This window comes from Tachyglossus aculeatus, chromosome 17 (genome assembly GCF_015852505.1).
Source record: "Tachyglossus aculeatus isolate mTacAcu1 chromosome 17, mTacAcu1.pri, whole genome shotgun sequence".
In the NCBI taxonomy this organism is placed as follows: domain Eukaryota; kingdom Metazoa; phylum Chordata; class Mammalia; order Monotremata; family Tachyglossidae; genus Tachyglossus; species Tachyglossus aculeatus.
The window spans coordinates 8664426-8691535 of record NC_052082.1 but is presented as its reverse complement, the minus strand read 5'-3'; the positions used below and the strand labels follow the sequence as shown (position 1 = coordinate 8691535).

Here is a 27110-nt window from a genome sequence, read left to right as displayed (position 1 = left end):
GACCTCTGACTCCCAAGCCCGGGCTCTTTCCACCACTAGGACTGAGCAGCCTCACCCTCCCAAGGGGTTCCACTGAAACCCAGCCTGAAGAGTGGCGGGAGGCATTATTAGCTCTACTCAGTCATTTTTTTATGGCATTTCTTAAGCGCTTATTATGCTGCAGGCAAGGTACTAAGGACTGGGCTAGATGCAAGACAGTCAGGTTGGACACAGTCCATGTCCCACACGGGACTCCCAGCTTTCATCCCCATTTTACAAATGGGGAAACTGAGATACAGAGAAGTGAAGTGATTCACCCAAGGTAACACAACAGACAAGTGGAAGAGTGGGGATTAGAACCCAGGTCCTTCTGACTCCCAAACTCTATCCACTAGGCCACGCAGCCTCTCAGTCTGGTCCTGGAGTCAGAGCTACACATGCCCTCATTCTTTAGGGGCAGCAACTTGGTCTTGCCTTTTTCCACTAGGCCACACTGCTTTTCCATATTTTTCCTCCCAAGCCTCTCACTTGATCCACCTTGGCTAGCCTTCTCTCTGTCGTGTGTGAGAAAGTCCATTGGAGATAAATACCATTTACCCTCGTCGTAAGTATTATTATCATTATCATTAATCGTATTTATTGAGCGCTTACTGTGTGCAGAACACTGCACTAAGCGCATGGGAAGTACAAGTTGGCAACATATGGAGACAGTCCCTACTCAACAGTGGGCTCACAGTCTAAAAGGGGGAGACAGAGAACAAAACCAAACATACTAACAAAATAAAATAAATAGACTAGATATGTACAAGTAAAATAAATAGAGTAACAAATATGTACAAACATATATACATATATACAGGTGCTGTGGGGAAGGGAAGGAGGTAAGATGGGGGGATGGAGAGGGGGATGAGGGGGAGAGGAAGGAAGGGGCTCAGTCTGGGAAGGCCTCCTGGAGGAGGTGAGCTCTCAGTAGGGCCTTGAAGGGAGGAAGAGAGCGAGCTTGGCGGATGGGCTTCTTTATGGTATTACTTCTTTATCTTCCAAAACTCACTCTGGGAGCCAGCAATGGGTGAATTCCATTCTTGATTCCCCCTTGTACCATGTTATTTAAAATATGCACAAGACTTAGCTGATCCTGCAAAAAGACAAGTTTTCACACTCCAAAGAGACGATCCCCCAAACACAGTTTATGGAGCATCTATAATCCGAGCCCACTGTGTTTCTCCCAGGAGTCAGCAAGAGTGGATACTGTCGGTTGAGTGTCTGCCGGGTGTCTGTCTGTCTCTCATCCCCGCTGTCTCAAGTCTGTGTGGTTTAACAATCCCATCTGAATCTCCAAGTTTGAAAGACCAAGCTGTGAGCAGTCTTCCCCCGATGAACGGCGAGGCTAAGGTAAATAAGGCAGAAATAGTCACAAGGACCTGGGTTCTAATCCCCACTATGTCGTGTGTCTGCTGTGTGACCTTGGTCAAGTCACTTCACTTCTCTGTGCCTCAGTTACCTCATCTGTAAAATGAGGATTAAAACTGACGGACTGACTCAAGATTAATCCTTGGGGATTTGCTTGGGGATTTGCTCCAACTTGTACCCTCATCTGTACAATGGGATGAAGACTGTGAGCCTCCTGTGGGACAACTGCATCTCCTTGTAACCTCCCCAGCGCTTAGAACAGTGCTTTGCACATAGTAAGCGCTTAATAAATGCCATAATTATTATTATTATTACTTCCCAAGTGCTTAATACAGTGCTCTGCACAGAGTAAGCACTCAGTTAATACGATTGAATGAATTTGCTTAGCTTGGGAAGCAGCGTGGCTTAGTGGAAAGAGCCCGGGCTTGGGAGTCAGAGGGCGTGGGTTCTAATCCCGGCTCCGCCACATGTCTGCTGGGTTACCTTGGGCAAGCCACTTAACTTCTCTGTGCCTCAGTTATCTCATCTGTAAAATGGAGATTAAGACTGTGAGCCCCACGTGGGACAACCTGATTACCTTGTATCTACCCCAGTGCTTAGAACAGTGCTTGGCACACAGTAAGCGCTTAACAAATACCATTATTATTATTATTATTATATCAGGATCCATGTGCCATCTAATCTTCAACCTTCACTCCTGTCAACTCTCCCACCACACTAGAAGTCTATAACCAAAACACTCGACCACCACGAATGCATAAAGTTACTTTATTTTAAGTATACATTTAATTTTGAAAAATATAAATGCTAAAATATCTCATCTTCTTCATCTCTTGATTCCATAAAAGTCACAATAGAAAGCTTCATAAAACTGTAAAATACTATGTTATAGGAATTTCATGTTTTATATTGGAAAAAAAAGATTAATCTATTGAAATGTTTTCTGTTCTTTTTTTCGCTTTGTTCCACCATGTTGATCTTCATTTAACAAAAAGAGATGCATCATTCCTCCAAAACTAATAGACTTTTAAGAGACTAAAAAGAAGACTATTTGAAAGTGCATATTGATTCCAAAGAGTAATAAGTTCCAGCCATGAAAATGGCCAATAAGAGGTGTGAGAGAGAGAAAGAGAGAGAAAAGACGGCAATTCACCCATTTCACATTGAAGGTCCGGGGACAAGGTTATTTCTGGCTCTGTTCGTTTCACTGGATGATTTTCACCCTGAGTTGCTATCCCACTGCTGCAATTTTCCTAGGAAGTGGGAATCAGAAACTCATATTTTTCCTATGAACACCCATGGAGGCCAAACATACGAACCAAGAAATACAACATATCCCAAATGTCTGGTCAAAGCACGTCTCGACTGTTTTCAGGGGCGAACGTGATATCCCTCTCGGTGTCGAGGATGAAACGAAGTAGGATGAAGCTCTGCATCTGAGCTGATCCCACGTCCCTTCCTCTCGATAGTCAAGTGCTAGAAAAAACATTCAGCCCGTAAGGCCTTGAGACTGGGCAGAGCTATTGCCAAGGGAACGTAAGAAAGTATCCTGGCACCTGCAGCAAAATCACTAAGTGGTATGAAAGGAGAAGTCGAAATATCTATGCCCCATCCCTGAACAGTGCCAACCTCTAGGTAACAGCTCAAACTTTAAACTAAAAACGAAAAAGAACAGGAAAGAGAAGATTCGGTTCAGCAGTTAATACATTTCAAGTACATTGAACATGGTTCAAAGAGCCCCGGAAGACAAAGTTTACTGGATAAGTGATCACTCATTTTTAGAACATATAGTATGCACTCTGGGAGTGTGTGTGTGTGTGTGTGTGTGAGCATGTGCATGTCATATGCCTAGAAATACCGTATGTGGAGTTTCATATTGACTATCCAGGGCTTCACAGGCAGCCTTTTTGCCATGCTTTTGGGGGATGAGGGCAGAGGAGAGAGCTAAGTGTCACAGTTATTTTGTTCATTCATTCATTCAATCGTATTTATTGAGCGCTTACTGTGTGCAGAGCACTCTTTTTGCTTTTTGTTCAGAAGGGTTTGGAGTAGAGTAGGCAAGAGGGAACAGGTCTTGTTTAAAACTCCCTCTGTACATTGTCCAGCTAAGCAGATTTTCAATTCACCCCGTACAGAGGACCATGACAGGGTCTTGTAGGGGTGTTGGGTGAAGTGCCCACTACCAAACCTAAGCAGGCTATTGTCATGGCTCAGGCTGACCTTGGGCAGGCCCCTCTCATTTCCCACCCCTCCAATCCAGCAGACGACTGGCAAAGCAAAACAATCTGATTGACCAGTGCTTGGCCACATCACCTCCCACAACATCCATTTGAAGTGATTCCACATCTGCCATTTCCAAGATTATCACTATATGCCCCTTACAGGAAGGTCACGGGGGAGGGGGTACCCTCTGCCCCAAATATCCCCATTAAACCTTGGAGGTGCCAATGCTTTTCAGAACTGGCTAAAGGGCATCGGGAAACTGACACGGTTGTCATTTCAATTCTTCTCTCTGAAGATGAAAGTGGAGAATCTCAGTGCTGCTATTCAATGAGGTAACCGTCCTTCGTCATCCATCAGAGGCATTTGTTGAGCACTTACTGTGTGCAGACCACTGGATGGAACATTTGGGAGACTACAGTGGAGTTGGCAGTCTTCCCCCAACTAAACTCAGCTCCCAAAGTTCAGTAATAATAATGGTGATATTTTGTAAGCGCCTACTATGTGCCAAGCACTAGACTAAGTGCTGGGGTAGATAGGAGATCCCTGTTCCAAGTACGGCTATCGTTGCCCTCCTAGAGGACCGGCGTGGCCTTTTAAACTGGCCTGGATAAACGAGTTCAACCACACTCCTCCCTTCGGCTCCCCCGCGATCGTCCCGTTTTCTCTCCCTAGTGACCCAACGCCCTCGGCGTCTGATATCCGCACTTCCTTTCAGAGCCGGAGTTCCAGTCTAGGAAGTGGCTCAAGTCACCTGCTGTTTGTTCTAAAACGTTCGATCCCATTTCGGACAACACGGAGTTGTTCTACCCAGAGTTCCTAAATGGCGAAACGAGGGTCTTCGGCTCGTCCGCATTGTGGGTAAGGTTAGGTTTGACTTTAGACAGTCTGCTGTCTCCTTCAAGAAAGCACTGGAGAAAGCATTGTCAGTAAATTCTATTCAGCATGGAATTGGAGGACAATAAACTGAGATAAATATGGCCTTAATATAGCTGTGTTTTGGGGGGTAGCTATAGTTACGCAGCTGCAGCTAAATTCGGCATGCGAGATCTCAGCACTGTAAAAAAATGTTCGTTTCCTCTAAACGTTTCAATTAAAAAGTGTCGCGGACCATAAATCTATCACATACAAGGAGATATTTCTTTCGGGTTCTTGGGTTTTACAAATGGAGTCACTATTTCAGGATGACAATTATTGTAATAGCTTCTTTGTTTCCACCCTTTATAAACCAAAACAGTCATTTCCAGAGGGGCAAAATTCCTCCAAAGTCAAACAGGGTGTGAATTGGGCCCAATACGCTGACCAGATTTTGAAACCACAAATTAGTGGTTTCATTCTACTCCTAGCCCTCCTCCTGCGTGTTCCAGTGTGGACCCACCCCAAATTAAGTCACGTGCATCCTGGACCACAGGTCCAAAATCTGGGATGGTCAGTTTTCATTTGCAACATACAATGCAACTAATTAAAAAAATTTCACATTTAAAACCCCATGCTGAGTTTGGCTACAAATGGCCAGTGTCCAAAATGGTTACCTTAGTGTAGAAATATATGTTTATATACAAAACCAGATTTGTAAAAGTTCCCAACACCAACGATCTAGTTCATTTTTTAAAAAATAGTACGGGTCTATGCAGTATCTTATCCATCAGTATGCCGGCAGATGCATTGTCTGCATTCGCGTATCCACGGTTCAGTTATGGAAACGCTATTCTCATTTAGGGATCTGAAGTGGGAAGGATGGGCTGATTCATCAGCAAAGACGAATTAGATGAGGTGATGCGCATCGCCAACCCCCGGTTTATCCGAATGGTGAATTTCCCAGGCACGCTTGCTGTAGAGCTTAGGAGGTAAGGGATGGCAGGTTTTTGTCCTGACTGATTAGGGGAGTTCAATGGCCTCTCCCTTGGTCTACCAAAGCCCTTTCACTCTCTAATCTGCGCGCTCAGCCGTTCACGCAAGTTGTGCAGACACAGACAATAACACACGCGGGGTTCTCAATGAAAGAATACTGCATAGGAAATCAGGATCCGAATACAATCAGTGTCCGTCCTCAGGTTCTATCAGGAGGGCAGTCAGTACCTCGGTCGATTGCCACTGGAGTTATCCTACTCATCCTAAGCCACAACCCATTAAACCCTGCGCCTCCTTCACGGAAGCGTTAGATCCTTGAAACGAATCACAAAAGTGGATGTTGCAGAAAGGTTGTGTGGATGATCCGATCGGGCCTGCGGCTTGCCCTCGACATTGTGTTTGTGGGTGTGTAAAAAAATCACATTATATACAATACATTTTTACAGAAAGCCTGGCAGCTACAAATAAGAGGTAGAACTACTCAAAAACTAAATTTCCTGCTGCAGGAAAAATTCATTTTCTTTACAGTAATTAAAAAAAAAGTTTTTTAAAAAATTGACAAAAAATAAGTTGCAGGTTAGGCCTCCATAATTTAACAACAAAATCTAGGAAGAAAAACGTAGTCTTCAATGTACTCAACGGGTAAGTCCATTAAAGGATTAAAAAAAAAAAAGTTGCATAGGAAAAGGGAGGACACTTGCTACAGTGGTGGTGATGGTTTTGAGGAGTGGGAGTGAGGGGAGTACCTTCTAGAGCTTTCTAGAAGCGCAGGACTATTAAGTATTAGCAGCACTTTCCTGTCACGCAGAGCTAGAGAAGCTACGATTTCAGAGTCAGCCTCTTGGGAACACTGTGCTCTTCCCAACAGAGAAAAACAACCAGGTTAGGGTGAATGTCCAGAGTCGGTTCTTCTGCCATTTGAGCAACGGTGCCACAAAATCCTCAACCCTATTGCCCTCTGCTTAAAAACGGGTTGGAAGAGATCGGGGTTAAGGTGGTTCTGAGGGATAAAGGATTTGTGGGTCAGAAGAAAGACGGCAGCGAGTGCAAAAGGAAAAGGGGGGAAACTCTTCTGCAGACGTTTTCATGGAAAGATGCATGACTGTTTCAATTTTACCTAAGCGGGGGAGAAGCAGAGAGCTCTGTGGGGTTTAGCTAATGACAAAACAGTAATAAGAGTTCAGTGTTTAAGAGACAAACAGGTTACAATGTAGTTTCTGTTCCCTTGCTCCTCCAGAAAAAACCACTGTCTTCTGGCTCAAGTTCTATTCTAATTTGAGGCACAACTCTGACTGGAGTTCTTGGAGGACTGCAGGAGAAAAAGAAAGAGGAACAGAAGTCAAAAATGCCAGAAATCACTTCTTCAGGCAGCTCACAACCCAGTGCCCTCAACTGTTCTGCCTTTGGTTTCTTTGCACGTTTATCTTTTCCCCTCTTGAACTCTGGGGGTTTCCACTTCACCATCTAAAAGTTCTCTTATTAGAGAACTCGTTCTCTCAGGGACTCTTCAGTCTACTTTCATTGTATTCACCTAAACAATAGTAGTTGGTGAGACAATCCATCTATTTATGGAGCACTTACTGTGTGCAGGGCACTGTATTAAGCAGTTAGGAGAGTACCAATCACACCCAGAGTGAAAGAAACTGGAGTGACAAGGAGGTTCTACCATCAATGTCCTAAGAAAATTCCAAATTGGTTGGCATTTTGCTGCCTCCTTTCAGAGATGTCTTCACACCGTAGGCTCCGGCAGAGGGGCAGAGGAAATCACACTCTCCCGAGAAAGAAAAACATTTCTACTTTCAGATAGCCCAGGGGCAACCGTTGATAAATCTTTTTTAATGGCATTTATTAAGCACTTACTATGTGCAAAGCACTGTTCTAAGCGCTGGGGAGGTTACAAGGTGATCAGGTTGTCCCACAGGGGGCTCACAGCCTTAATCGCCATTTTACAGAGGAGGTAACTGAGGCACAGAGAAGTGAAGTGACTTGTCCGAAGTCACACAGCTGACAATTGGCAGAGCTGGGATTTGAGCCCATGAGCTCTGACTCCAAAGCCCGGGCTCTTTCCGCTGAGCCATGCTGTCAGCTCCAGGTTCAGCTCTGCAGGGACGGGCTAAGGCTGCCTCATATTAATCAATCAATCAATCAATCGTATTTATTGAGCGCTTACTGTGTGCAGCGCACTGTACTAAGTGCTTGGGAAGTACAAGTTGGCAACATATAGAGACAGTCCCTACCCAACAGTGGGCTCACAGTCTAGAAGACTGTAACCATAAGATGGGAATACTGGGGGTGGTGGTGGTGGTGGTATTGATCATGATGGGGTGGATTGTGATGGTGAGCGGGGTGATGATTAGGGTGGCGGTCATGGCGATGAACGCGGTGGTGTTGGGTGGTGATTGTGGTGGTGATGATACTGGTAGTGCTGATGGTAGTGATGGTGGTGGTGTTGATTGTGGAGCTGTGATGATTGTGGTGCTGATGGTATTAGTGATTGTGGTAATGGTGATTGTGGTGGTGGTGATTCATTCCATCATATTTATTGAGCGCTTACCGTGCGCCGAGCACTGTTCTAAGCGCTTAAGGTTGTGGTAATTCATTCAATCGTATTTACTGAGAGCTTACTGTGTGCAGAGCACTGTACTAAGGGCTTATGGTTGTGATAATTTTGGCGGTAGTTGTGATGGTGATTATGGGGGTCATGGGGTTCGTAGAGTCCCCGTTGGGCACAATACACTGAGCTAAGTGCTGGGGAAAGTACATTAGAAGCTCAACACATGTTCTCAGCCCACAAGGAGCTTCCAGTTGAACAAAGGAGACAGATATCCAGTTTCGTGATCTCCAGTGCATGAGAATGGGTGGATTCAATCCTCCTCTCTCTCTCCACCAGCCCGGGTCAGGGTTCAGTGAGAGTCTCATTCTGCCTTGTTACTGTCCCAGACAACATCCCAAGATCCCTTATCGAGATGCCGCTCCTTACCTTGGCATGCCAAGTGACTGAAGGAAAGGAATTTTTTCAGCATGATGTATGGCGTTCAAGGAATGTTGGTGACTTTTCTCCTGCATGGATTAAAATAAAACGCATACACATGAGGTCTTTCACCTGGCACAGTATCTCGGGGCAAATGAAACCCTTCACCAACCCACCTACTGAAAGAGGCGCAAATCTAACTATCTCCCCCCTAACAGGGAGGAGGGAAAGGAAATGAATGAGTGAATTCCTCCTAGAATGATTCTTTATTCTTTTAGACTGTGAGCCCACTGTTGGATAGGGACTGTCTCTATATGTTGCCAACTTGTACTTCCCAAGCGCTTAGTACAGTGCTCTGCACACAGTAAGTGCTCAATAAATACTATTGATTGATTGATTATTAAAAGTTCCACCCCAGGATGCCCTGCCCCTTGAACTCTAGCCTTCTTCCACTGAATTTGAGTCCTTCATTGGTTTCCAATGCTGAGGATTAGAATTTCCCAGCCCGAGGAGTGAATTAGAAACAGTGTGGAAAACAGCTTTCAACTTCCAAGATCTTAAAAGATGTTTCCATACTCTATTTCATTTCTTTAGATCAGGAAAGGGTTTTATTGATATTGAACATACAGTAATATCAAGGTAAACAATGACCCCTTCCTCGAGCATTGGAGCCAGATTAGGTTTTTTTAATGTTTTTTTAAGCACTTATTATGTGCCAAACACTGTTCTAAGTACTATGGTAGATACAAGGTAATCAGGTTGGACTCAGTCCCTGTTCCAAATGGGGCTCACAGGCTTAAACCTCGCTTTACAGATGAGGTAACTGAGGCCCAGAGAAGTGAAGTGACTTGCCCGAGGTCCCCCAGCACACAAGTGGAGGAGCCAGGATTAGAACCCAGGCCCCCTGACTCCGAGCCCGGGCTCTATCCACTAGACCATGCTGCTTCTCTAGTGCAGTTGGTTCTCCGATGATGATTGGGGTGACGTTCCTGGTAAATTCACGTTAAGGAAAACTCTTGTTGTAACCCGTGTGCCTTGACACAATTGCTTCTTGCAACATCACACTGGGCTTTATGAGCCCAGACGTGTGATGTTGGATAAATGCCCGATTTCCCCACCCGCATTCTGCTAGCTCTGCCTGGTCGAAACACGAGCTTTGGAAGAACTGCATGTATCTCTTTCCACCCAGTTGGCCGGCACAATCTAGTGACACTAATTTGATCATAATTTTAGAGCAGGATTAAGGGGAAGAACGATTGGTGGGATGGAGGCAGCAGCCTGCCTGGGCCAACGTCCAGGCTTCAGATTCGGCTGGTGACACCCTCCTGGGGGCCAGGACTGCTGGGTTCTCCGAGGCCCTGGAGGAAAAGCAGGCTCCCATCTGGGGGTCAGGCTGAATGTTAGCTCTCCGGAGGGGCGGGATGAGGGTGGCACTGGACAGTTGGCTGTGAACTCAAGAAGGGACGGTGGGAGGTCTCTCAATTAGCTCCCTGAGGTCACTCTCTGCACTCAGACTTGAGTCTGGACAATAATAATAATAATAAATGTGGTGTTTGTTAAGTGCTTACTATGTGCCAGGCACTGTACTAAGCGCTGGGGTGGGTACACGCAAATCAGGTTGTACACAGTCCCTGTCCCACGTGGGGCTCACAGTTTTAATCCCCGTTTTACAGATGAGGCCCATAGAAGTAAAGTGACTTGCCTAAGGTCACAAAGCAGACAAATGGCAGAGCTGGGACTAGAACCCATGACCTTCTGACTCCCAAGGCCGTGGCGCTATCCACTACACCATGCTGCTTCTCTGACCAATGACCCTGATCTTTGAGCCTCTGGGTGACGAGAGGACAGGGATGAACGCTTAGTGAAGACGGCAAGTTCAGGGTTGAACACATCCCATTTGGCTTGCATCCACCCCAGCTCTTAACACAGTGCCCGGCACATAGTAAGTGCTTAACAAATACCACAATTATTATTATTATCAGCAGACCTAGTGGATAGAGCACGGGCCCGGGAGTCCGAAGGACCTAGGTTCTAATCACTTGTCTGCTGAGTGATCTTGGGCAAGTTGCTTGACTTCTCTGTGCCTCAGGCCACTCATCTGTAAAATGGAGAATAAGACAGTGAGCCCCATGTGGACTGTGTCTGACCTGATTTGTTTGGATCTACTCTAGCGCTTAGTACAGTGCCTGGCACATAGTATGTGCTTAACAAATACCATAAAAAAAATGGCTGTCTATGCAACACGAACTTCCCGGTAGCCTCGATACCCTGACGCTGATCTCTCTGTGGAACGCCTCAGTGCCTTAGCATTCCCAAATCGGCCCCCTGGTCCATAGGGAAAACACATGAGCCGGGAAAACGAACTGCCCCAGGGAGCAGCTTACACGCAGACCCACGTGGAAAAATCATTCAAAAGCAGGTCACCGATATAACCCGAGAGTTACCTAAAGAAGTCAGCGGTTCAAGTTACATGATTCCCAGGGTGATCAGTGAGCAAATTTATACCATCTACTGGGCGCAATCAATTGATTAATTGGCAATAGGCCGTCCCCCTGGGAATTTGGTTTGAGAGATGATTGGCTGAAACCTAAGAGAGACAAACAGTGACAGACAGTGGTGTGGTGCTACAAAGCGGCCATTCTGGACTTGAGGAAAGGGAAGATCAAGTCCATTAACAACACGGTTCTATGTGCAGTGGAGATCAGAAATTAAATGTGGAGAAATGGAGAGAGACTTAATGATAAAATGGGTTAGCAACAGGGAAAAGGGGGGTTAACGGTGAGGCACTGAGAGAGAAGAATTCAAGTTCGACATCCTTCGAGCGTAAATCTGCTGTTGAAGTAGAGGCGATAAAGGGAAGGAAAGGTGGAGGGAGAGAAAAATCATTTATTGAAATAATTATTTTAAAAAGGGGAGCGCAAGTTAGACTCGAGCCGGCATGCAAGGGATTAGTTCTACTCACTGTCGGAAGGTTTGCTCTCACTTAGGAAAGGTTGTTGTTCCATGATGTCCATTGGAATTTTAATACTTGGGACTTTTTCTGAGTAAGGACAGTCAGACTGTGGAAGAAATGTGCAAAAGTTCTTAGAGCATTTCCACCATGCTTTCCCCCCAAATCCAGAGTTTCCCACAGAAGGAGAGTCCTCATGGAAAAAGTCCCTTCAGGCTTTCTCTCGTCAGGAAAAATTCATTTTCTTTACAGTAATTACAAAAAAGTTAAAAAAAAATTTTCCCTTGATCTCTGAGCTTCCCCTCCCTCACCCTTGCCCTCAGAGTGAAGAGGCTGGCTCTACAGATGCTGTAACTGCAGGGTGAAAAATAAGTTATTGTAGTTATCATTATTATTATAATTATTATTAGTGGTTCTCGCAAATGATACCGGGGTCTCTTTTGTGTAGAGCAATGTATTCAGTGCTTGGGAATACATAAAAACATATCCACTGAAGGTAGTCCCCACCTACAAGGAGTTTACAACCTTGTGTTTTGTTTTTTTAATGGTATTTGTTAAGCACTTACTATGTGCCAAGCACCGAACTAAACGCTGGGTTAGATATAAAATAATTGGGTTGGACACAGTCCCTGTCCCGCATTGGGCTCATGGTCTTAATCCCTGCTATACAGATTAGGTAACTGAGGCACAGTGAAGTGAAGTGACTTACCCAAGGTCACACATCATAGAAGTGGCGGAGCAGAATTAGAACCCAAGTCATCTGATTCCCAGGCCCAGGTTCCTTCCTCGAGGCTACGCAATTTCTCACACTGTATTTTTTCCTGGCACTTAGCAAAGTGCTAGGCATTTAGTACGGGCTTATTAATACCATCATTCCTTATTATCTTCAAACTAGACACGAAGACAAACCTTGAGAAATGACTTTTAAGTGTAAAAACAAATTCTAATCCTCCTTTCTCCTAGACCAGCCTAGCAAGAGCCTTAGGTAGGGTTTAAACATGGAGATATTATGTGCATTTTATATTAATGTCTGTCTCCCCTTCCTCTAAACTGGAAGCTCACTGTGGCAGGGAATGTCTCTGTTTATTGTTACATTGTACTCTCCCAAGCACTTAGTACAGTACCAGAAGCAGCATGGCTTAGAAGATAGAGCAGGTTCCTGGGAGTCAGAAGGACCTGTTTTCTAATCCCGGCTCCAACCTATATCTAGTGTGTGACCCTGGGCAAGTCACTTTGGACGGTACTGAGTTAAGAGGGAGAATCCCCTTCTTGTTCCGGGATAACTTTCTAGACCAAGCGACAAACTCTAGTGGGCAGAATCAGCCATATGTAATGCGGGAGGGGTCCGCTCTGACCCCCCCAGATCGTTTTTGGTTAGAGTTGCCTAAATCTTCTATTCCTGCCCATTTCTCAAGACTGAACAAATCCCTTTTGACTCAACCCCTCTGGCAGTGAGCACGGAGAGAGAGAGAAGCTCAGCCTCACCCCTTGACCAACACCCTGGGAGAGGTAGAAAAGGAAGAAGAAGGAATGAACTCTATGTAGCAGGATTTGCCATTCCGGCCAGGAGATGTCATGACCTGGAGACCAAAATAACCACCTACACACGTTCAGTTTCATTCTCTCCCCCTCTAGTCAGTCAGTCTGTCAGCAATTGCATTTATTGAGTGTGCAGAGCACTATACTAAATGCTTGGGAGAGTACAACATAACAACACAACAGACAGGGTCCCTGCCCACATCAAGCTTACAGTCTAGAAGGGGAGACGGACATTAATATAGATAAATTACAGCTGCCCACATCAAGCTTACAGTCTAGAAGGGGAGACGGACATTAATATAGATAAATTACAGCTATGTACATTAAGTGCTGCGGGGCTGGGAGAGGGGATGAATAAAAGAAGGAAGTCAGAGCGACGCAGAAGGGAATGGGAGAAGAGGAAAGGAGGGCTTAGTCAGGGAAGCCCTTATGGAGAAGATGGGCCTTCAATCCAGCTTTGAAGTGGCGAAGAGTAATTGTCTAGGCAGTAAGGCCGTTATGGACAGGGAACATGTCTGCTAATTCTGTTGCACAGTCCTCTCCCAAGCACTTAGTACAGGGCTCTGCACATAGCGCTCCATAAATACCATTGATTGATTGATGTCTGTGAATAATAGTTGTGGTATTTGTTAAGCATTTACTATGTGCCAGGCACTGTACTAAGTGCCAGGGTAGATACAAGATATCGGGTTGGACACAATCCCTGTCCCACATGGGGCCACAATCTTAATACTATGTGACCCCTGCTATTGGCTATGGGCCCTCAGGGAGCATGTTTGGCCCCGCCAAGCCCCCAAAGCCACTACAGTGCCCGAGCCTAGGACCTTGGCCTTTCCTGCCAAATCTGGGCAAAGCCAACTCCAAAATTGCTGATCTGAATTCCCCTCCAACTCTATATCCCCAGACTCAGGCCTCACAAATCTGGGGCCAGTCTTCTCCTAGCCCTGCCCTGTCTCTCGTATCAACCTGCTCCCTGCACTGATTTCAAAAATCTCCAGCCTTGGACCATCGCCACCCTGTCTCCCTGAAACCTGTTCCCTTTTCCTGGAACAACTAATCATTCAGCACCACCCCTCCGCCTCCCACCCACAGCGTCCCTGCAGCCCAAGGGGCAGAGTTTCTTTGAGCCAGTTTGGAGTGAGAACTAACTCCAGGGCTGGCAAGGAGGAGGTCATGTCCTTAATACCACCATTAGCAGCCTACGTTTCATTATTTTAATGCACACTACGGCCGGGGATCAGCGCCCCCGGCAAATCACGCTGGAGACAGGCACTTATCCTTTCTCCAGTTTTTAAGCCTGGATTAGAAGAAACGAGACAAATACGGCCCAGAACATGGCAGAACAGATCTCATCTCTTGCTCTGGACCTGAGGCGGGCTCAGCCCAAATGTAGGGACCAAATTACCGCTGCCAATGCTCTGGGTTAAGGCCTTCGTAAACTGCAAAAATACAAAGTAAACATCGGGGGGCTAGAGGAGGTGGAGGCCAGGGAACTGAGAATGCTGGTTTTAAACCAGACCGAAAGGCACTTTATGGATGCCCCCTTCTGGGATAAAGAAACCGGAGTCTTCCTTCTTGGAGATGCCATCTTGCGTGGGGAAACCGTCTTCTATCCCATCGGTGTTCCCATCTGTGTCCCACCTGGCGGGAGGGTTTATGATGTGTGTGTGTTGGGGGGGTGGGGTGGGAGGGGAGGAAGGGGCCTTACATCATCATTGTCGCTATCCAAACTGCCTTTCTTCTTTTTCTTTTTCTTCTCGTCCTCCTTCTTCTTCTTGTCTTTTTCGGGAATGACATCATCGAGGAAGCTGAGGTCATGCTGAGAGAAGAGGTAGTCCATCCCTTTCCTGACGGCCACCAGGGCCAGGATCTGGAACGGAAAGAGTGGAGCCAATTAGCCCAGATGCCCAGGGGGATCGACCCGCTGGCCCCTCTGACTTGGGAGTTTCCTCAGATGGAAATGTCTCCAAAGACATGCATTTTGTACTTTTCCCTTTGAAAATGTGAAATACAGAAACCAATTCAGACCATCAGGGCAGGGTGAGAAGCAGCATGGCCTAGTGGAAAGAGACGGGCCTGGGATCTAATCCCGGCTCTGCCACTAGTCTCCTGTGTCACCTTGGGCAAATCACTTCACTTCTCTGGGCCTCAGTTCCTTCATCTGGAAAATGGGGATTAAAACTGTGAGCCCCATGTGGGACATGGACTGTGTCCAAACTGATTAGCTTGTACCTACCCAAGTGCTTAGTACAGTCCAGCTCTTAACAAATACCATAAAAAGCTTTCTCTGGGCAGGTATTGTATCTGCCAACACTTTTGCACTGGATTCTCTCAAGTGCTTAGTACAGTGTTCTACACAGAGTAAGCACTCCATAAATATGATTGACTGATTGACATAGTCGACACTTGAATACCATAAAAAAAGGGTCAGGGAAGAGAAATCCATTACTGAGATTCCCTTGTTGAAGAGGAATTGTAGTCTCCAGGGTATCCGAAAACACAGGCCTGAACAGAAAAGGAAATCAGAGTCGCCTGCAGAATCCTATTCACTTGTGCCATTTAGAAACAGGAATTGGAAAAGGAGACACAGATGGGCTAGGCCGAAGCAGGCCCAGATGGACTCTGTTCTGAGCCAGGAAATCCATGAGCCCTCAACCATTTCACGGCAAGCTAACCTCCCACTTCCTAAGCCTTCCTGGGATAGGCTCGTCTCTGCCATCACTCCTTTTTTTATAATGGCTTTTGTTAATCACTTACTATGTGTAAGCGCTGGGGTGGATACCTGGGGTAGACACAAGTTAATCAGGTTGGACATAGTCCCTGTTCCACAAGGGGTTCACAGTTTTAATCCCCATTTTACAGATGAGTTGACTGGGGCACAGAGAAGTGAAGTAACTTACCCAACCCTGGACTATCAGATGTAAAATTGAATGTATGGTCACCCTTCCGTGGACAAGAAGATGGGGACTCCAGAGCTTTTGATTATGGTCTCTGGGGCCAGAGTGGAAATGCCCAGTGACTGACTCCCTTCGCTGTTACTACAGTTCATGAGGGGAAGACTAATTAATTCTGGGTCAGGGTGCTATAGTAGGGCCAAGTGCCTAAAAAGGGTGGCTTCCCTCTAGACTGTAAGCTTGTCCTCTAGTCTGTAAGCTCACTGAGGCAAGGGAATGTGTCTGTCATATTGCCATATTGTTTTTTCCCAAGTGCCTCGTACAGTACTCTGCATGCAGAAAACGCTCAATAAATACCAATCAATTGATTGTATTGGTGTATTGATTGTAATTGATTGTATTGTATTGGTGGTATTCCTTCCACACAGAAGGAATTCAGGCTGTGGGAGAATCTGGTATCTTTCGCCATGAGGAAATCACCACAGAATCTGAAATGCCTCTTAAAGGAGGCAACCTAGAGAGTGATTCTTTCCGAACAGGCAGTCTTGAGTTCTAACTAGTTATAGGGGTTCGGCCAAGTCTGAACTTCTGCCTCAGTTTCTCTGTCTGTGAACTGGAAACCGGAGGAGAAGTCTTCCCACCAGCCCACCTGAATCCCAAGAAAAGGCCCAGGTTCTATGTATAATGTAGTGGCGTTGCTCTTTCCAGAAAAGGTCCTAGAAAACAATGGAAGCTGGCTCTATTGTCCTTTATAATGTAATTATAGTATTTATTAAGTTTGTCCTAACTGCTGAGATAGAAGCAGCGACAGAGAAGCAGTGTAGCCTAGTGGATAGAGCATGGTTTGGGAGTCAGAAGGACCTGTGTTCTAATCCTGGCTCCGCCACTTGTCTCCTATGGGACCTTGGGCAAATCACCTCATTTCTTTTTGCCTCAGTTAGTTCATCCATAAAGTAGGACTGTGAGCCCCATGTAGCTCAGCGCTTGGTACAGTGCCTTGCACATAGTAAGTGCTTAACAAATACCATAAAAAATTATCTGATTGAACACAATCCCTGTCCTACTGAGGGACCACAGTCTACCTCCATTTAAAATATGAGGAAACTGAGGCACAGAGAAGCAAAGAGAGTCACCCAAGGTCACACAGCAGACAAGTGGCAGAGCTGAGACTAGAGAGCTCAGGTCACCCGACTTAATAATAATAATTCATTCATTCATTCAATCGTATTTATTGAGCACTTAATGTGTGTAGATCACTGTACTAAGTGCTTGGGAAGTATAAGTTGGCAATATATAGAGACGGTCCCTACCCAACAATGGGCTCACAGTTTAGAAGGGGGAGACAGACAACAAAACAAAATATGTGGACAGGTGTCAAGTTGTCAGAACAAATAGAATTAAAGCTAGATTCATTCATTCAATCGTATTTATTGAGCGCTTACTGTGTGCTGAGCACTTTACTAAGCGCTTGGGAAGTGCAAGTTGGAAACATATAGAGACGATCCCTACCCAACAACAGGCTCACAATCTAGAAGACTTTGCAGTGGAAGATGAAGCATCTACCCTGTCTCTGCCTATAAATGTATATATATGTACACACACACATACATACACACATTAACAAAATAAATAGAATAGTAAATATGTACAAGTAAAATAAATAGAGCAATAAATCTGTACAAACATATATACAGGTGCTGTGGGGAGGGGAAGAAGTAGGGTGGGGGGGGATGGGGAGGAGGAGAGGAAAAAGGGGGCTCAATCTGGGAAGGCCTCTTGGAAGAGGTTAGCTCTCCATAGGGCTTTGAAGGGAGCGCTACTGTGTGCAGAGCACTGTACTAAGCTCTTGGGAAGTACAAGTCGGCAACATACAGAGACGGCCCCTACCCAACAACGGGCTCACAGTCTAGAAGGGGGAGACAGACAACAAAACAAAACAGGTAGACAGGTATTTGTTAAGCGCTTACTATGTGCCAAACACTGTTTTGAGCTCTGACACTGTTCTAAGCACTGGACTTCTAGCCCCAGGCTCTGTCCACTAGACCACACTGCTTTGATTGAGCTGCACACTTCAAGGCCTCCCAGTGGCTTTCAGTTGATCTCCAAGTGTGGGCTGGGGCTTCCACATAGTAAGCGCTCAATAAATACGATTGATGATGATGATGATGACAGACAAATCGGAGCCCGCGAGGCGGCCACTGCTGATGGGGAGAGACTTGGCCTCATGTGTCAGCTTGCATCGACCCCATAGGACTCTGGGTGACCGCCCAGGTGACCACTGTGAAAGCTCTCACCCTCAAAACATGACTTCTTATCCAGTGGATCAGAGAGACCCTGGAGAGACACTCCTGAACAGAAAATCCCCCCCGCAATTCCCCAGAAGAATGAGGGGACTGATGCTAATACTCATGAGCAATACTCGAGAAGCAGCGCGGCTCAGTGGAAAGAGCACGGGCTTGGGAATCAGAGGTCAAGTGTTCAAATCCCGGCTCCGCCACATCTGCTGTGTGACCTTGGGCAAGTCACTTAACTTCTCTAGCCTCACTTACCTCATCTGTAAAATGGGGATTAAGACTGTGAGCCCCACGTGGGACAACCTGATCACCTTGTATCCCCCCAGTGCTTAAAACAGTGTTTTGCACATAGTAAGCGCTTAACAAATGCCATCATTATTATTATGAGCCAAACGAATACCAGCCAGTCCAACCCCAAGTCCTATTTCCCATTCTGAATCCACTAATTACACCTTTAGAGACTGACTGTCGTTTTCCTGATAAAATACCGTGTGGGTTTTTCATCCACCTTGCCCGATTTTAACCTCGCGTCTGCATTCTTGTCAGATGGGGTTTAGTGCGGTGGGAGGCAGGAGAACACAGGGAGAAAAGTGGGAAGGGTCAGAGGGGAGTATTTCAGGGACTTGGGAAACCAGTGTGTTTTCCCACAGGTTCATGTGGCCACGGGAGGGGTCACAGAGGCAGGGTGGAGCCGGACGGGAGGGGATAAAATCTGACAGTGGCGGCAAATGAGGGTCAACTTTAACTCTGGTTTCTCAGAAAAACACAGATTAATTGGCAGTTCACACAGATTAACTGGCAGTTCCCACAAGGCTTTCCAGACCAAAAAGAGCACACAGAGCAGGGGTTTAGTGGAGGGAGGGCCCCACCTGAGGACTGGTACCAAATTTCTGTGATTGGGAAAAAACAGAAGCAGTGGGACCTAGTGAGAGAGCAAGGGCCCGGGATCCAGAAGATCTGGGTTCTAATCTGTCACCCAAGGGTCTTGCAATCTTCAGGGGAAGAACTCCTTATCTTCCCTCCCAAACCCTGCCCTCTCCCTGACATTCCCATCACTGTTGATGGCACTACCATCCTTCCCGTCGCACAAGCCCACAACCTTGGTGTCATCCTCGACTCTGCTCTCTCATTCACCCCTCCGCAACATCACCAAGATCCGCCCTTTCCTTTCCATCCAAACAGCTACCCTGCTGGTTCAATCTCTCATCCTATCCTGACTGGATTACTGCATCAGCCTCCTCTCTGATCTCCCATCCTCCTGGTCTCTCCCCACTTCAATCTATACTTCACGCTGATGCCCGGATCATCTTTGTGCAGAAACGCTCTGGGCATGTTACTCCCCTCCTCAAAAATCTCCAGTGGCTACCAATCAACCTACGCATCAGGCAAAAACTCCTCACTCTTGGCTTCAAGGCTGTCCATCCCCTCGCCCCCTCCTACCTCACCTCCTTTCTTTCCTTCTCCAGCCCAGCCCGCACCCTCCACTCCTCTGTCGCTCACCTCCTCACTGTGGCTCGTTCTCACCTGCCCCGCCATCGACCCCCGGCCCACATCCTCCCCCGGGGCCTGGAATGGCCTCCCTCTGCCCATCCACCAAGCTAGCTCTCTTCCTCCCTTCAAGGCCCTACTGAGAGCTCACCTCCTCCAGGAGGCCTTCCCACACTGAGCCCCCTCCTTCCTCTCCCCCTCCCTATCCCCCCCGCCCTACCTCCTTCCCCTCCCCACAGCACCTGTATATATGTTTGTACAGATTTATTACTCTATTTTACTTGTACATATTTACTATTCTATTTATTTTATTTTGTTAATATGTTTTGTTTTGTTGTCTGTCTCCCCCTTCTAGACTGTGAGCCTGCTGTTGGGTAGGGACCATCTCTATATGTTGCCAACTTGTACTTCCCAAGTGCTTGGTACAGTGTTCTGCACACAGTAAGCACTCAATAAATACGATTGAATGAATGAATGAATGAATGAATGAACAGGAAAAGCAGCATGGCCTAGTGGAAAGAGCATGGGCCTCGTAGTCAAAGGACCTGGGTTCTAACCCCGGCTCTACCATTTGATGATGATGGCATTTATTAAGTGCTTACTATGTGCAAAGCACTGTTCTAAGCGCTGGGGAGGTTACAACATGATCAGGTTGCCCCGCGGGGGGCTCACAGTCTTCATCCTCATTTTACATGAGGTAACTGAGGCCCAGAGAAGTTAAGTGACTTGCCCAAAGTCACACAGCTGACAATTGGCGGAGCCAGGATTTGAACCCATGACCTCTGACTCCCAAGCCTGTGTTCTTTCCACTGAGCCATGCTGCTTTTCCTGTTCGCCTTCCCCTTAAGACTGCAAGACCCTTGGGTGACTTGTCTGCTGTGTAAGCTCAGACAAGTCTCTTAACTTCTCCGTGTCTCGGATTAGTCATCTGTAAAACGGGGATGAAATAATAATAATCATTGTGGCATTAGCGCTTACTATATGACAAGCACAGTACTAAATGCTGGGGCAGATACAAAGTAATCAGGTCCCATATGGGGCTCACATTCTGAGGGAGAATAGGTATTGTGAATCCTTACTTTGCAAGTCAGGGAACTGAAACACAGAGAAGTGAAGTGACTTGCCCATGGTCACACAGCAGGTCAGTGGAGGATCCCGGATTAAAACCCAGGTCCTCTGATTTCCCAGCCTGTGCTCTTTCTACTAGGCCACACTGTTTCTCTCCTCCCTCCCCTTAAGACTGTGAGAACATTGGGGGACAGGGACTGTGTCTGACCTGATTATGTTGTATCTACTCCAGCCCTTTGCATAGTGCTTGGCACATAGTAAGTGCTTCACAAATAGTAATGACAATAACAATAATAATAATTGTGGTATTGGTAAGTGCTTACTATGACCAGGCACTGTACTGTGCACTGGCTAATCAGGTTGGACCTAGTCCCTGTCCCAAATTCATTCATTTATTCATTCATTCAATCGTATTTACTGAGCACTTACTGTGTGCAGAGCACTGTACTAAGTGCTTGGGAAGTACAAGTTGGCAACATATAGAGGCGGTCCCTACCCAGTAATGGGCTCACAGTCTAGAAGGGGGAGACGGACAACAAAACAAAACATGTGGACAGGTGTCAAGTGATCAGAATGAATAGAAATAAAGCTAGATGCACAGCATTAACAAAATAAGTGGGGCTTAAGTGGGGCAAATAACCAAATGGGGCTCACTGTCGTAATCCCCATTTCACAGATGAGGTAATGGAGGCCCAGAGAATAATAATAATAATAATAATAATAATAATAATAATAATGGCATTTGTTAAACGCTTACTATGTGCAAAGCACTGGGAGGGATACAACGTGATCAAGTTGTCCCACGTGGGGCTTACAGTCATCATCCCCATTTTACAGATGAAGTAACGGAGGCTCCGAGAAGTGAAGTGACTTGCCCAAGGTCACCCAGCAGACAAGTGGCAGAGCCAGGATTAGAACCCAGGTCCTTCTGACTCCCAGGGCCGTGCTCTACCCACTAGGCCATGCTGCTTCTGTAGCAGCAGCTAGCACAAGCAGCTGCGGGCAAACCACCGGAATGCATGGGGGAGACGAACCAGATTAGGCCCACAAATGCCTACCATGACTGGAAAGATGATGGCCGCGACGGTGGACTTGAGAATCCAGAGAAGAGCCAGACACAATATCTGCAGGAAAGTGAAGAGGTGGACCCGGCGAAGAGGCACGTGGCGCAGGTAGATGAAATCGGGCTGGTGCTTTAGGGGCATCAGCAGCAGCTTCAGGCGATCCATGAACTGTGGAGATTGGGGTGGGCAGGGGGATGAGAAAATGACATAAATTCCCCTTGAACCAGGTTTGCCAAGATCGTTGTGGGTAGAGAATGTGTCTGTTATTATACTGGACTCTCCCAAGCGCTTAGTACAGCACTCTACACCCAGTAATAATAATGATGGCATTTGTTAAGTGCTTACTATGTGCCAAGCACTGTTCTAAGCACTGGGGAGGCTACAAGGTGATCAGGTTGTCCCACGTGGGGCTCACAGTCTTAATCCCCATTTTACAGATGAGGGAACTGAGGCATAGAGAAGTTAAGTGACTTGGCCAAAGTCACACAGCTGATAATTTGTACTTCCCAAGAGCTTAGTACAGTGCTCTGCACACAGTAAGCGCTCAATAAATACGATTGAATGAATGAATGAATGAAATTGGTGGAGCCGGCATTTGAACCCATGACCTCTGACTCCCAAGCCCGTGCTCTTTCCACTGAGCCACGCTGCTTCTCTACACACTCAATAAATACAAATGACTGATTTGAACCGGTCTGTCACTCGGGAAGGTGGGGGAAAGGCAACCGAGATGACTAGGGGGATGGGGTGATACTCTCCCAAGCGCTTAGTACAGTACAGTGCTCTGCACACAGAGAGTGCTCAATTGATTGATTCGATGACTCAAACTGGGAAGGCCCAGAGAACAGATAGGATTACAGAAGCAGGTAGAAAGGTGGGCCATGGAATTGTCGTTTACTGAATCCCTCTCCGCCATGGAAGAGGCCGAAGGTGGCCAGTTCAAAACCAACATAAGGAAGCCCTGCTCGACCCTGTGGTTTATAATGGCATTTATTAAGCACTTACTATGTGCAAAGCACTGTTCTAAGCGCTGGGGAGGTTACAAGGTGATCAGGTTGTCCCACGGGGGGCTCACAGTTTTATTCCCCATTTTACAGATGAGGCCACTGAGGCACAGAGAAGTTAAGTGACTGGCCCAAAGTCACACAGCCGACAGTTGGCGGAGTCGGGATTTGAACCCATGACCTCTGACTCCAAAGCCCAGGCTCTTTTCCAATAAGCCATGCTGCTTCTCTGTGGTTGGTAAGTTTATAGCCTTCTCCCCCGCACCCCCACTCAACAGAAGTTGTGAGCCCCCAAATTACCAGTGAGTTCAAGGGGGTTTCAGTAGGTTCATGGACAAACAGTCCGTAACTAGACGGAAAGTTAGTGATACTAAATGATCCATCCTGAAACATCCCATCCCATTCTAGCGCCGCACTGCTTTTCCATGCATCCTGTGGCCACAGTGGGAGAGGGAATCCTGGGGGTGGCCATTGGTCTGACTCGATAATGCTTTTCTAGACTGTGAGCCCACTGTTGGGTAGGGACTGTCTCTATATGTTGACAACTTGTACTTCCCAAGCACTTGGTACAGTGCTCTGCACACAGTAAGTGCTCAATAAATACGATTGATTGATTGATTGATTTTGCTACTGTTCTTTTGTCACCGATGGAAGGCAGGATCCCAATCCAACGGTTGCCAGGCAGACATTATCTGCCTTCTGGGACTCTGATCTCTGGGGACCAGAGCCATGAATACCCTGATTCCTGGCTACCCTGAACCCCAGGTAACTTGCTGATCCCCTGGGACTTTGACTCCCATCTGGGAATCTTGACATCTGGGTACTCTAACTCCCAGGTAACTTCCTGACCTCCAGGTACCCTGACCCCCTGATTATCTGATGCTTGGACACCCTGTCCTGCAGCTAACCCGCTGACCTCCTGGGACCCTGACCCCTTGGGACTCTGACACCAGGATACTCTGACCCCCCTGACACTGGGCTTGGTGATGCCTCCACTCCAGTGACCCAAGACTGGGAAACTCCCCAATTCCCTTCATCTCTCTCGTTAGCTTTCTGGTCTTGGGCCCAGCTGAAGCCAGAGAAATCTGTATTCTGGGAATGAGAGCCAGAGCCCCTTTAATAAAGGGGCCACAGGGATTCTGGGGGAGCTTCGTAGGACATGCCTGTCTTCTCCCTCTGAGCAGCGTTTGGCTGAACAAGGCGGCAGTTAATGGAGCCAGACAGCAACACACACACGCTTTCAGTCTTGTCCCGGCTGCCGACTGAAACGAGCCTGTGTGGCCAGAGCAGGTTCTCTTACATCATCATTCCAGGATGAAAAGATAAAAAAAGGCCAACTTTTCCCAGACTGTGAGAGGGCAGTTGACGTTTTAGACAAAAGCCCACACATAAATCATATCCACTTCTTTCTCTTCATTAGCACCCAATGAAGTGATCAAAGGTGTGAGTTCAGTGGGAAGCAAACCGGGGGGTCGGGCGGACCCCACCCCCTAGGTCCCTGAGGGACCCACCTTGGGTGACAGGGAGAGGGTGAGTGGCTGGAGGTGGGGGTCATTGAGGAGGAGGTGCTGAGCTTACACCAGACAGGGCAGTTTCTGTCCTTGGCAGGAGCCGGAGCAGGAGCCGGATTTCTTGAACAAATGAGCTTTACAAATCTCTCCTCCCAGAGCGGGACAGGGCGATAGCGTGTGCAAACACTGGCCCAAAATGATGGATGTCTGGGAAAGGGGAACGGAGGGAGAGAAGGAGGAAGGAGGAAGAAATATAGGGACCTTCGGGCCCCACCAGTTAATGATTTCCAACGCTGTCCCCGGGGAGGTCCTTCCCTGAAATTCCTTCAATGAGCAGGATGGGTCCAGTTTCTGGGAAGCACTCACCTGCACACCGTTAAGGGACGCAACACCCATGTAGAGGAACACGCCATACAGCACAGGCATGGGAATGAACTACGGAGGGAGAAGAATGGGAAAAGAGTGAATAGATGCAAAAAAAAATTGGCTCCGTTACAGTGAAGAGCAAGAAATATGGAGGGACAAGGAACTTGATATGTAAGGGATAAGTCTAATTCTTCCTTGGCTGATTTACCCATCACCTGGGCCTTAAGGAAGAGTTCTGGAAAGCCAAGTGTGGATCTACGGAGAGGATAAAGGATGTCACCGAAATGTCCCATTGCTTCCAATCCATTTCCAAATAGGTACCGTGAGCAAAGAGGTGCTTGTTATATTCATTCTTCCCCAGGATGGCGAGATTGACAATGGTTTTTCTACAGAAATGTTCAGGCCATGTTTTCCCACTCTTCAGGAAACTCCAGTGGTTGCCCATCCACCTCCACCTCAAACAGAAACCTTATCATCGGCTTAAAAGTACTCAATCACCTTTCACTCTCCTACCTCACCTTGCTGTTCTTCTACTACAACTCAGCTGGCACACTTGACTCCTCTAATGCCAACCTACTCACTGTATCTCAAACTTGTCTATCTCGTCTAGCCGATGTCCTGCCTCTGGCCTGACTCCCTCCTCACATCCTATGGACAGTTACTCTCCTCTTTTCAAAAGCTTTATTGAAGGTGCATCTCCTCCAGAGGCCTTCTCGGACTAAGCCCTCATTTCCTCTTTTCTCATTTTTCTTTTAATGGCATTTATTAAGCATTTACTAAGTGCAAGGGAGGTTACAAGGTGATCAGGTTGTCCCACGTGGGACTCACAGTCTTAATCCCCATTTTACAGATGAGGGAACTGAGGCACAGAGAAGTTACGTGCCTTGCCCAAAGTCACACAACTGACAAGTGGCGGAGTTGGGATTTGAACCCATGACTTCTGACTCCAAAGCCCGTGCTCTTTCCACTGAACCATGCTGCTTCTCTGCTTCTCATTTCCTTCCACATTATCCTGACTTACTCCCTTTATTCACCAGTCCCACCGCATTTAGGTACTTATACGTAATTTGTTTATATATATCAATGTCTGTCTCTACCTGTAGACGATAAGCTCGGTGTGGGCAGGGAATGTGTCTATTATATTGTGTTGTACTCTCCCAAGTGCTTAGTACAGTGCCCTGCACACAGTAAGCTCTCAATAAATACAATTGATTGATTGATTGTTAGAGCATAGCAGGTCTTGGGGAGGGGCACATTTCTTTGAACAAATGGAAAGAGAATGGGCCTGGGAGCCGGAGGATCAATCCATCAATCAATCGTATTTATTGAGCGCTTACTGTGTGCAGACCACTGTACTAAGCGCTTGGGAAGTACAAGTTAGAACCCAAGGATCTGGGTTCTAATTCTGACTCCACCACTGGTCTGTTGTGTGACCTTGGGCAAGTCACTTAACTTCTTGGTACCTCAGTTCCCTCATCTGCCAAATGGGAATCAATACCCATTCTCCCTCTTAGATTATGAGCCCCTTTTGGAACCTAATTACCTTTTATTTACTCCAGTGCTTAGTTCAGTGTTTGGAACATACTAAGTTCTTCACAAAAACCACTATTACCATTATCTTTATTTGGACAAAATGAAGGATTTGTCTGAATCTTCAGCCCTGTCTTGAGCCCTAGCCCAAATAACAGAGAAGCAGCAGAGCCTACTGGCAGCCAATTCCCTCCCCAGTGGCCTAAAAGGAGTGCCAAGCTAAAAACACTGACAAACCTTTTCAGTCTGAAACTGGGGGGCTTCCAAAATGTCACCACTGCTGCCAGAAATCTTCCTGATAACTTTTCAAAAGTGTTTGAATGGCTGGGATGAAGAGGCAGCCCTAAAACCACAAGGCAATAACCCAGGCACACCTAAGCTCCAAAGCTAGACATTTTTTATTCTCCCCACCCTCAGCTCCACAGCACTCATGTAACAAACCATAAATTATACATTATAAACTATTTGTATTAAATGATTATTTATATTACTGTCTGTCTCCCCCTCTAGACTGCAAGCTCACTGTGGGCAAGGAATGTGTCTCTTGAGCTGTACTCTTCCAAGAATTGAAGGAGCACGGCTCAGTGGAAAGAGCAAGGTCCTGAGAGTCAGAAGGTCATGGGTTCTAATTCCGCTCCACCACATATCTGCTTTGTGACCTGAGGCAAAACACTTCATTTCTCTGGGCCTCAGTCATCTCATCTGTAAAATGGGGATTAAAAGTATGAGCCCTATGTGGGACAGGGACTTTGTCCAACCTGAGTAACTTGAATCTACCCCAGCACTTAGAAAAGTGATTGGCACATAGTAAGCACTTAACAAGTACCATAATAATAATAATAATAATAATAATAATAATAATAATAATAATAATAATGATAGTGTTCTGCACACAGCAATAACAATAATAATGACGGTATTTGTTAAATGCTTACTATGTGCCAAGCACTGTTCTAAGCACTGGGGAGGAT

At 46.6% G+C, this 27110-nt stretch overlaps 1 protein-coding gene across 3 annotated transcripts in view; it reads right to left on the bottom strand.

The window, feature by feature from the left end:
• Positions 1-2141: 2141 nt before the first annotated feature.
• The window catches only part of SLC4A4 (solute carrier family 4 member 4), a 355442-nt gene continuing 330473 nt past the window's right edge, over positions 2142-27110 (bottom strand). For 2 of the 3 annotated variants that reach the window (XM_038758874.1, XM_038758873.1), the window contains exons 21-25: positions 24610-24678; positions 21723-21896; positions 14629-14790; positions 8441-8520; positions 2142-6769 (exon numbers count right to left, since the gene is read on the bottom strand). In XM_038758874.1, the coding sequence (XP_038614802.1) occupies positions 6664-6769; positions 8441-8520; positions 14629-14790; positions 21723-21896; positions 24610-24678 (591 nt within the window). In that variant the 3' untranslated portion in view covers positions 2142-6663. Of the gene's footprint in view, positions 6770-8440; positions 8521-11393; positions 11491-14628; positions 14791-21722; positions 21897-24609; positions 24679-27110 lie in introns of all 3 variants that reach the window. The other variant, XM_038758875.1, reaches the window with a different exon arrangement.